This window comes from Bufo gargarizans, chromosome 4 (genome assembly GCF_014858855.1).
Source record: "Bufo gargarizans isolate SCDJY-AF-19 chromosome 4, ASM1485885v1, whole genome shotgun sequence".
In the NCBI taxonomy this organism is placed as follows: domain Eukaryota; kingdom Metazoa; phylum Chordata; class Amphibia; order Anura; family Bufonidae; genus Bufo; species Bufo gargarizans.
The window spans coordinates 514,068,481-514,080,876 of NC_058083.1; the positions used below are offsets into that span (position 1 = coordinate 514,068,481).

The 12,396-nt window shown below is 42.3% G+C and overlaps 1 protein-coding gene across 1 annotated transcript in view; it reads right to left on the minus strand.

Annotated features, from left to right (window-relative positions):
* LOC122935525 (oocyte zinc finger protein XlCOF7.1-like) overlaps positions 1-12,396 on the minus strand; it is a 46,948-nt gene that overhangs the window by 21,801 nt on the left and 12,751 nt on the right. Inside the window, exons 3-7 of the mRNA XM_044291294.1 lie at positions 5,034-5,179; positions 4,760-4,912; positions 4,558-4,678; positions 4,387-4,478; positions 3,919-3,997 (exon numbers count right to left, since the gene is read on the minus strand). Of these exons, the coding sequence (XP_044147229.1) occupies positions 3,919-3,997; positions 4,387-4,478; positions 4,558-4,678; positions 4,760-4,912; positions 5,034-5,111 (523 nt within the window). The 5' untranslated portion in view covers positions 5,112-5,179. The remainder of the gene's footprint in view (positions 1-3,918; positions 3,998-4,386; positions 4,479-4,557; positions 4,679-4,759; positions 4,913-5,033; positions 5,180-12,396) is intronic.

Below are 12,396 nucleotides of genomic sequence, written 5' to 3' on the forward strand. Positions count from 1 at the left end.
ACTGAACTTACTGATGGTAGCAGTCATGGTAAAGCAGGGGCACATGCCAAGTTTTGCTGTGGGACCCCATGGTTACTTGTTACACCACTGAGATCTCAAGGATGAGTCTGGGTTTGGTGAATGCCAAGAGAATGTTACTTGCCTGACTGTAATGTGCCAGCTGTAAAGTCTGGTGGAGGAGAGAAATCCTCTATCCCTTAGTTCCAGTGAAAACAAACCTTAATGCTTCAGCATACCAAGACATTTTGGACAATTATATGCTTCCAACTTTGTGGAAACAATTTTTCAATTAGTCACTGAATTTGCAATGATCGTATTGAGTGTGAATTTGCACCATATTATTTTCCCTTTTCTTTTCCAGCATGACTGTGCTCAAGTGCACAAAGCAAGACCCATAAATGGGTGAGTGTGTAGGAACTTGGCCGCACTGATTTTTGCCCTCTACCCCATCCAACGGCTGTGCCATGAACTAGAATGGGAGCCAACATCTTTATTTGACCTCATGAATGCTCTTCTGGGTTTATAATAAAAAATGCCCACAGAGATACTACAAAATCTTGTACAAAGCCTTCCCGGAAGAGTGGAAGCTGATTTAGCAAGAGTCAGAACAACTCCAACTTAAAGGGAGTCTGTCACCACATTTTGACATTATAGACCGCTTACATAGCGCTGTAGAATAACTGTAGATGATGCAAATGGTACCTTTGTTGTGTTCTTGTGAAGTTCACCCGAGGCAAAAACTGACTTTTATTTGTATGTAAATGAGGGCTCGCAAGTGCCCAGGGCTGGCGTTCACTTCGTTGGAGCCCAGGCTGCTCTGCCTCTTTTGCCCATATCCCCGCCCCAGCCTTCGCCTCTGTCCGCCCTTTTCTTCCCTTGCATACTCCTTCTCTCCCAGCGAGATCCCACGCCTGTGCTCTCCCTCGCTGGGCCGGGGCATGCGCACTGCGATGCCCACTGTGGGACAGATGTGTCTAGAGAATATCCTTAGCTCAGTCATAAATCTATAAGGAGACAAGAATGACTGCGCTCTCGCTCGCTGGGCCGGGGCATGCGCACTGCGATGCCCATTGTGGGCACGGCATCACTGTAGCTACTGCGCATGTGCTGGCCAACGGCGCGAAACCAGCGGCAAGGAGGCGGACCAGAGGCGCAGTAGCTACAGTGATGCCACAATGGGCATCGCAGTGCGCATGCCCCGGCCCAGCGAGGGAGAGCGCAGTCATTCTTGTCTCCTTATAGATTTATGACTGAGATAAGGATATTCTCTAGACACATCTGGTACTAATTATCCCTACGGTTTAATGTCAATTGATGAAGCAGAAAATATATGATATATGTATACACGTATAGTGAACTTTAGTTTTTAGTATAAGATAATCAATAGGACACATGTATTGTACTATATTATTGGATATTATGAAGGATATCAATGCATCTATTATCTTATATATTTCTCACTAGGAACGCATACACTCCTAAAGCATGATGAGAAGAATTTTAAGTGTAAACTTTGTTAGTAAGATAGTGGTATTCTAGTGTTATTTAGTGTTTTTTTTAACTAACAATCAATCAACCGTTGGAGTAACAGAGGAGACACACATGTCTGTGATAGCACAAGGTCCATTATATTCTTATCGGTACTATAAATTTAGTAGCTTGGGAAATGTCTCAAATGGTCCCCAACGTCTGTGTTTTAATTGGTATATGTGTCAAAGATAATCCCTTAGCTCTGATTTAGGATTCCTTATGTTATGTGTATGGATTGTAAGACAAAATCAGACCTGGACATTTAACCCTTACTAGTATGATGCTAATAGCTTATGCAATAGTGCCACCTAGGTATGAATAGGTAACATTGTGCCAACAGTTGAAATGCATTTTGGGCGATATAGTGACATCACAGTCATTATTATATGTACACGCCTAACCAACAATGATTGGAAAACTCCAAATTAGGAAGGTGTGTCTAACTGATAAGTTTGTGATCATGAACCATACACACATGAAAAGGGAAAAACTAAAGAAAAGAAAAGAAAAAGAGAAAGGAGAGACCCCAGGAGAAAAATCCCAATGATCAGAATGGACCTTAGAGCTGACTTCCCTTAGACTCTACATATCATCTGCACTCTCCGGTAACGTATAACTTTATTATGTGTAGTATTGATTGAATTAATTGGCGTGATATTTAGTAATTACCCTCTTTAGTGCGGATGTATAATGTTAAAAGTGCTACATCAACATTATCACTATTCAGTAAAGATGCATATTACTGAATAAAAGATCCAATATTGATATCGGAGAAAATCTCCGATTGGAATATTAATTTCCATAGCCAATATCTGGCCTGATAATTTATAAGTTGTGTAGTAATACTACCCGATATCCGAGATCGGTCATAGTTTGAGCAGAGCAAGGGTTTGTATCTGTCCTCATTACTATTGAGTTTTATATCTCATAATTGTGGTCGGGACGTTGTATTACATTCTTATGTTTGAGAAGTAATAAGGAACGCTGGTATTTGTGTTAGAGCTATCTAGTGGTGAATTTAGGGCATTGCATATAAATGTATATTAATACATATTATTGAGTTTTTTCTATTGATTAAGCTTTGATTGTATTTTAATTTATCGTATAATAAATAATTTATATTTTTGCATAGATTCTTGTACCATGTTTTACTGATTGCACAATATAACTAAATTAAAGGGCTTCTGCACTTTGTTTAAACTGATGATCTATCCTGTGGATAGATCATCAGCTTTTGACTGGCGCCAGACCCCCGCCGATCAGCTGTTTGAGAAGGCAGCGGTGCTCCAGCAGCGCCGCGGCCTTCTCGCTGTTTACCGCTGGCCCAGTGACGTCACGACTAGTATCACTGGCCTGGGCGTGGCTAAGCTCTGTTCAATTGAATGGAGTTTAGGCCCGCCCAGGCCAGTTGATACAAGTCGTGACATCACTGGGCCAGCAGTAAACAGTGATGTCCTTCTTTCTGAAGGATCATATTTTATTTTTACTGTTCATCATGTTTTTAATGGGATGGAGTATCTCTGGTCCAGCAGCTGTAACAAAACATCACTTTTTTCCACTTTTGCTTTGCCCACGACAACAGCTACTTCTTAATTTGGCAGTTAAAAGTTGCATCCTGACAGGTTGTTTAGCCCTGCAACTACATTGCACGAGGCATGGACATCGATCCCATGTGATGCCATTTCTCTTTGATATCCCTGCTTCTATTTTCAGTGTTGATGATGGTTATTCTGCAAATTAGATCATCTCATGGAGTTTTCCTGTTTCTTCCACAGTGTCCTTTCCATAAATTCCATAATTTTTGTTGTACTCATTTTTTTTTTTTTGTTTCACAATTCTTGAAATACTTTATTTCCCAAAACCAACTACTTTGACAATTTCCCAAATCATCATTTTGGTATTTTCTTTCAAAGTAATAATTTTAGAGCAATTTACGTGAGAGACATTCATCTCTACATCAGAAGGTAAGTGTGACAGGACATGAAGATGTCTGTTACTTGCAGGAGAGGACTCCCCTGCATAACGGAAACGGGAAGGATCCATTTTCCAGCCCATAGACTTCTATTATGATGGAATGAATAACGGAATGCCTCTAAAGGCATTCCGTTATGGATTCAGTCATAGAATTGCGTTCTGTTCCGTGGTAACGGAATCCATAACGCTCCGCTAAGTACTACTGTAAGAGGGTTCATAAACTTTCGAACTTTCTGATCAATACTGTGGGACCTCTTGTAGTGGGAATAATTGTGCGCTAGTACAGGGAACCTGTCAGAAAGTATGTGCTCCCCACACTCACATCAGTACCTGACTGTACAATGAGTAATCAGAAGCCAGTGAAGGGGTAGAATCTGTGAGTCTTCTCTGCTTTATTTAGAGGTTTCTACTCACCTGAATGGTTATCTGTGTCCTCTATGTTCTGTTCATCACCCATCACATATTTCTCTTCAGCCTTAATATTGTTAAAAAGCTGTGAAACAAATATAGTAACAGTCAACAGACAATTGTAGAGAAGTCGTGTTGAATGTTTTAGATGACCAGAGAATATAATCAATTATCATGACAACCAGTCATTAAATGACAGGAGATATCTGAACCAAATATATGTTGGTTCCTAAATTCTGACCAGCAGTCTTCAAAGCAAAAAACAAACAAACAAAAAAAAAAAAACTGTGATAAGATCCAGCTGACTGACAGCAAGAATGACAGCTGTAATCCTACCATATCCACCTTTATCATTATACAAGGATAAAAAATACAGTGTATAATACTTTGGATAAAAGAAAGACTAAGCACAAGATCTTCACAGCCCTTCTACAAATCATAGGGAACCTCTCATGAAACCTCATCTCCATCTACCTGATCATCCTGTGGAACATCGGGATGTTCTTCTGAACCATCCTGTGGAAGAGGACTGGGACATCTCTCCGTTGTTATTTTCTCTTCCTTAACTATAGTAAAAGCATACAGTGAATTAATTCTTTACATACAAATAATTAAAGGTCGTGAGTATTTAGATATGTCTATTACCTGATGTGAGGGCATGGTGATCCTCCATCATGAAGTCCTGGTACAGATCTTTGTATCCTTCTAAGTATTCCCTCTCCTCCATGGAGAAATACACGGCAACATCCTGACACCTTATAAAAACCTAACAACATAATGATACAGTCATCACCCAGACAGCATCATAGTTTACTGTATAATGTCCAAGCATTCCCAGCAGTGTCACCTCTCCAGTCAGCAGCTCAATGATTTTGTTGGTGAGCTCTAGGATCTTCTCTCTGTTGACTTTTTTATATATCGGGCTCCGGGTTCTTTCCCATCCTCCAAACACAGAGGTCTGACAGCACTCACTAGAGGTCTCCTTTATTACGGTGTAATCCTAGTAATGGAGAAACAATAAAAACTATATAGATTTCCAGAGTCCCTTACATCGCCAGTCATGTTTATTTGCTAGTAACATACAGAAGATTATGTAATGTGACATCATCAGAATCTCTCACCTGTCCAGTAAGCTGGAAGAGGATCTCTAGGGTGAGATTTATTATACTCTCTGCCATCTTTTCACTGTTTCTATCCATCCTTGATGGGTCAGCAGAATGATCTTACAAATAAGATATCCACTGAGCGTATCATATATTGTAGAAACCTGAATGTAAAAATGAGAAGATGAACCAATATAAAATCGTACAAAAACCTATCTGAAAATTCAATCACTGGGGATATTAAAAGGAAACATTGGAGGAGTTAATAAATGAGTAGATATTGAATACCAGGTTTCAATCAAAGCATGTCACACCTTCATATCACCACTATAGTCAACACAATACAGGTTGCAGCAGTAATGCCAGTGTAAATCTGGTAGATCTAGAACTCAGACTACCCAAGTCCTATTAAACCCAAATACAGATGGTCTTGGTGCTATTAAAATTATACTCTTCAACACTGAAATTGCAGCATCAAGAAGGAAACTTAGTTGGATTATGGAAATCACAGGATCAGTAGAAATGTTAAACGATAAAAAAATGGAGACAAATATTGGGAAAGCCTTCATTTATTCAGTTTCAGGAATTAGCTCCACAAGAAATACAAGAATCCCTACACAGCGTCCTTGTTGTTTCTGTGATTTTCCTTTCCAAAATGCAAATGCTCTGGGGTTGGCATTTTTTTCCCATTCACCATTTATATTGCAGAGGCCCGCTCCATACATCCCATCATTCATTATGGTGTAACTCTACGTCATAATGCGCAAAGGGGTTAAAAGGCGTTGTCTGGATAATTTATATTGATGACCTATTCTCAGGTTGGTCATCAATATCAGATCAGTGGGAGTCAGACTCCAGAAACCCTCACCTATCAGATGTTTACCTGCTCGCCGCCACAGCGGTGACAACTCCTTCCTGTTCACTCGAAGTGGATGGGATGGCTTAGGTGTATTTACACTGCTCACTGCTGCGGTTGAGACAGTGAGCAGGTAAACAATGAAGAGAAGACAGCGCTCCTACGTGCATGGCCTTCTCCTCAAACATCCGATAGGCAGGGGTGCAGGGAATCATACCCCCGCCGATCTGATATTAATGACCTATCCTTAGGTCATCAATATAAATATAGCAGACAAACCCTTAAAGCTGTATACAAGTCTGTGACAGACTAAAAGTGTAACATTATTTCTGTTTAGGCTGTGCTTCTCCACACCACCCCTCCCACTAGAAGGTGCTAGTTCAGCTAAATTGTAAATAAACTGAGCACTCAGAGCCCCTAGTTGTCTGCAGATAGGGACTAGTGCTTCATAGGAGAGACTCTGCCAGACTGCATGAGTGACCAGAAGAAGACGTCACGGTGGGGATGCACAGCCACAGACCCTGGGTTGCCAGCCAGAGAATGGAGCCACAGATCCTGGACGACCAGATTTTGCCCAGGGTACCAGTGTTGTTCAGCAAGTTCTTTAGCAAGAAAATTAATTCTTCTGTCCCGGAGGAGACGGGAGAAGCCAGGTCAGTGCAAACCCTGACTCTCTGGACAGCAAAACGTCATAACTGTCTGGAGACCCAGCGTAGCGTTGAGGCTAGGGCTGCAGTGGGTAATTCGACACGAAAAAAAAAAAAAACTTGATGCAAATTTTTTCTCACTGCACACAGTCTAGAAAGATATGTAAAGAAGAGAGTCTCCATCAAAATAGGAAACATGTTGGTGGAAAAATAGTGGTAAACTGATAAAGTAAATAGGAATGTGGTAAGAATATAAGGAACAGTCAGGCTAGGGGTTAAAGATTGCCATCTTTTCCTATACATTATGAGCTTTGTGCTTGAAATGAGTAAGCAAAGTGCTATGCTGCGAATATTAACCCTTTAAAGGGGTTCTATGAAAATAAAATTACTGAAAATTATTAATTATTACTTTATTATAAATATATCCCAATACCTTTGCTTCCTTAGCTACAGGTGCGTTGACCCGAGGGATAGATTCCCAATCTGTACAGTCTCATAAAATAAAGGAACCCTTCTCTGGTCTTTCCCACTTGGTTTTTATTAACTTCTGGACATTATCTGGAACAGGAAACGCAGACCTGCATCTTTCCCACAGACCCCCAAAAATTTCCTCCTGAACCGATTTTGGCATTTTAGGGATCACCCTCTGAATAGTAGTTCTCATGGCCTTAATTAGCTTAACAATATCATCTTGGTTGAACAAGAACCTCTTATATTTATTATCTTCACCCAAGTCCTGAGATCTACCAAAAGCCTCTAGATCAGAAAGATCAGGGTTAGGGCTCATGCACGGTCGGCTGAGCTCATGCTGTGGACCGCAAATTGCGCTCCTCAATGCATGGGCACCAACCATAGGGTCACTGTATGTGGGGGCAGGACTCATTCACTTGAACAGGGTCTGCGATCCGCTGTTTGCAGGCCGCAATACGGACACAGCCATGCAATGGTCGTGTGCATGAGCCCTTAACAGAATCGGTCACTTTCCACATTAATGGAATCCATAGCAACTCCCGGAGAGGGAGGGTGGGGGAGTCGGAGGTCTGGAGAAGGATGTTAACTCCCGAGAAGACAGGACAGAATGAACCTCTTCTCTAACAAGCACTTTAATGTCCTACAGAAAGCTAGAAGTTTCAGCCTTGACCACTTTGGCAGTACAAATCCTTGCACAGGGGTTTAGTTTTAGATGATGGTCATCTTTTAGCAGATAAACCACATTTCCCAATTTTAAATTTAATGATGGAGGATGACTCCCTTTCCTCCCTGAAACATACAAGGAAGAGAAGGGTCAGCCACTACAGGGAAATAAAATACATAAGAGGGTCTGAGACAGGCTACTCACTTCACCCTGGATATTGGGGGGCTCCCTGTGCCTTCACGTGGTAGGGGCACTCATGGTTCACCAACCCTGTCCACATGGATACTGCAAATCCCAGGAACGTTGGGTGAGACTTGTCGGGCGCCATCTTACACAGGTCCTGCGCCCTTTTTTTATCTCCCGGCATGGACATAGACCTGTAACGCCGGACATGATGTCGAGACACATGACCCCGCTCGAGTCTTAGCATCTGAAGTCATCACCCAGCGACCGGAGGAAAGTGCGTCCTAGCATCGCTGGTATTACCATTCCTACACCCTACTACTGTCTCTAATGGGCTACCCATAATGTCATGTGTGCAGCAAAAGGCTGGTCTTAATAAATGACCCCCTATGTTTTTAACTTGTTTACGTCATGAGATGAAATAAAGATATCTATGCTTATCCTCCAAGTGCTGAGCAGACTGCACAGACAACGCGTTTATCCTAGGACTCAGCCCTGTGTTCGTGCACCGCACCACTTACCGTATTTTTCTCCCCATAAGATGCAATGCCCCTGCGTCTTATGGGGCGAATACTAATCAAGCACTTCCATTATGCCGGGAAGCTGAGAAAGCGCTATACTCACCTCTTCCTGGTCCTCGACGCTCTGCTGTGAAGGCTGCGCACATGTGAGGGCGCATTGTGACCTCACACTGTGCGTGCGCCACACACAGCAGACTGAAGAGGAGGATTACAGAGTGCGGGCGGTGAGGAGCAGTTTTTTGACACCATGTCCCATTTGAAGCACCCCTGATGCACCCCTAGAGTAGAAACTCCAAAAAGTTACCCCATTTTAGAAACTACGGGATAGGGTGGCAGTTTTGTTGGTACTAGTTTAGGGTACATATGATTTTTTGTTGCTCTATATTACACTTTTTGTGAGGCAAGGTAACAAGAAATAGCTGTTTTGGCACAGTTTTTATTTTTTGTTATTTACAACATTCATCTGACAGGTTAGAGCATGTGGTATTTTTATATACCAGGTTGTCACGGACGCGGCGATACCTAATATGTATACAATATTTTTTTTTTTATGTAAGGTTTACACAATGATTTGGCACTATTTTGGGGTGCATATGACTTTTTGATCACTTGCTATTACACTTTTTGTGATGTTAGGTGACAAAAATAGCTTTTTTTACACTTTTTTTTTTTTTTACGGTGTTCACCTGAGGGGTTAGGTCATGTGATATTTTTATAGAGCATGTTATTACGAACACGGCGATACCAAATATGTATCCTTTTTTTAATTTACTTAAAGGGAACCTGTCATGTGGATATTTGATTATAATCTAACTAATTATATACAATCATTAACTACTAAAAAGGTACCTTAGATGTATTCACTTACTGGTGTGACAGATGGTTACCTCATAATATACACACAAAGATGCCACATGCCGCATGCTAATGAGCTGATTCGAGTCCGGCGTGATGTCATTGAGTCCAGCGTTTATTTAATTCAGAGCTTTAGCCACTCCCCTGCCCACCTGCTGCTGATTCCTATGGCAACAAACTGTCACTCAGCAGCAGGTGGGCGGGGAGAGTCAGGAGCTCATGAATATTCATGACTCATCATTATCAGCTGGAGCTTTTCAATACAAGATGTTGGCAGATTGACTGGGTCAATTAAAGAAAGTGACCCAGCATTTTGATAAGCGAATCAGTCACTTATTTATGTTACACTTAGTTAGGACACCATAAAACTGGTGACAGGTTCCCTTTAAGTTTTACACAATAACAGCTTTTATAAAACAAAAAAGAAAATTATGTTTTACTGTCTCCATATTCTGAGCCATAGTTTTTTTTATTTTTTGGGCGATTGTCTCAGGTACAGGCTCATTTTTTGTGGGATGAGGCGACGGTTAGATTGGTACTATTTTGGTGTGCATACGCCTTTTTGATCGCTTGCTGTTGTACTTTTTGTGATGTAAGGTGACAAAAAAAAAAAAGATTTAACACAGTTTTTATTTTTTATGGTGTTCATCTGAGGGGTTAGGTCATGTGATATGTTTATAGAGCCGGTCGATACGGATGCGGCGATACCCAATATGTCAACTTTTTATTTATTTTTTCAATTTTTTTTACTTTATTTGGGGAAAATGACATTAAAGGGATTCTGTCACCTCTACTAACACAAATTCAGATTTTAAACCAGTCATGCTCCACAGATTACCTTGAATCGGCTTTGCTGTTCTATACTGTAATCCGTCCAGTAGTTTTGCTGAAAAACGACTTTTATAATTATGCTAATTAATCCTGAAGGTGCCCAGACGGGCGTTATGTTCAACTTTGTGTGCCCAGTAACACCCCCCTGCAGTGCCCAAAACGCCTTCCTCCTGAATCCCTAACGGCCCACAGCGTCTCATCCCTCTCCTCCCCCTCCCTGACGGCCGAGTGAAGTCTCGCGCAGACGCAGTACCCACTGAGGGCTGCGCCAGTGCGATTTGCTGGAGACTGAGGGCAGGAGCTTCATCGTCGTCACTGGGCATGCGCCGGGCCCAGTGACGTCCGATGCTCGCTGCAGCAGCCTAGCAGATAAGCAGACAAGTACAAGAGGGGTGGGGAATAGCATTCGGGGCACTGGCTCAAGCCTGGAATGTTTTGACCTAAGGACGCTCCCACCAGCGCGAGGCATTAGGCGGCAGCCTAAGTGGCCTAATGGAAGAGCCGCCTCTGAGTGGACATATGGGGAATGTTGATTGATAACTATTTTATGAGGTATTACTATCGGTCTTAAAAGTAAAGAAATTCAAATTTAGAGAATTGTGAATTTTTCCAAATGTTTTGTAAATTTGTGATTTTTTCATAACCAAAAGGTGTAATATATTGACTCAAATTTATTACTGCCATGAAGTACAATGTGTCACGAAAAAAACAATCTCAGAACGGTTTGGATAAGTAAATGCATTCCAAAGTTATTAGCACAAAGTGACGCATGTCAGATTTGCAAAAATTGGCCTGGGATTTAAGGTAAAAAGTGGCTTGCTACTGAAAGGGCTAAGAGCCAGAAAGAGTGTGTGTACATGATCTTTGGCCAGTAAGCGCAGTTATCAGCAGGGTGCAGGCCTCAACTTGTGTGGGAGGACAGCATTATTCCAGCAACCGGGACAACTGTGCAGGGAGAGAGGGATGCCGATGGGACCAGGCCATTTGTGTCCTGAAGTTATGGAGTAGGGGAGCCAGACAGCAGGCATGGCCACCAGCAGAAAGGAGAGGAGCTTTAGCACAGACTTCCACCAAATCAGATGACTGCTGTCATTTCATCACTGGTTATCATAATATTAATGATATTTCCAAATCATCACGACGGCACACAAGGAGATTGAACTCTGTAGGGGCAGGAACAGAGAAAGGTTTAAATCCCCCCCTCCCACCACCAACACCAGTGTGTCCTGTCCCTACAGAGGACAGGGCGGAGGAAGGTCTTCCTATGTGCAGGGAAATGAAAATAGGAATCTTACCCCCCCCCCCTCATCCAGTATGGTGTGCGGTATCGGGAGGGCTCGTTCCGGTTGATCCGGAGCGACGTCTCCTGCCTTGCCCCTGGAGGGTTAAGCCGGGTTTGCGCACCCGGCGCGTCGGTGCTTTGAAGAAGACGTCACTGCAGGCGGACGCAGGAAGTGACTGGGCAACGTCCGGCGTCCTGGCCGGCATAAAGCAGAGGAGCCACACTGGATTCATCGTGGCAACATGTCAGGACCAGAGCCGCGTTCACCACGGGAGCCGGATGCTCCTGCGCCGCCCTCTTTAAGTTCCCCTGTGGGGAGAAATTGTTATTTCGCTCACTAGGTTTGGGACGCACCTTTGAAGGTCAGGGAGTCATTTTGATCCCCCTCTCCCTTTTTTTCCCAAACATAAGGGTGTTTTTATCTGGGTTAACTATATCAATATATATATATATATATATATATATATATATATATATATTCCAAGGAGGCGCAGAAGAAACCAAAGAAGCTATTAAAATCTATTTCATGTTTCAAACAGCTACCGGATAACCACCTTAAAAAATTATACAAAGACTGTATTACAAGTATTGTAACTTGTAAATTGTAATTGTGGACGAATGTAGGGCTATGATACAGAAAGAAGTTAAATCCTCCTTATCTCAATTGTCCACCACTCCTAGGGGACCGCTTAAGCGACAAAAATTAAGATCACCCTCATCCTCGGATTCCGAGGACTTGGGGGGAGGATGCCTCCTCCTTCAGGCATTGGGATGAAGAGAATTTTGCTTCAGAGACGGAATTTTCTGAAGGCGATAGGAAATTTTATTTTGCTGTGGTTGAAATGCCGGATCTGTTAAAAGCGGTGAGGGTCACTATGGGGGTGGAAGAGGTGCAGAAAACCCATTCCATCCAGAAGGAAATGTTTGGGGGGTCTAAGGGTTAAAAAAAACAAAACAAAAAACGGGTATTCCCCATTAATGAGAACATAAAAGACATGATTTTAGAGGAATGGTCTGACCCTGAAAAACGCCTGGGGGTGTACAAGGCTTTTAAAAACAGTCTATTATTTG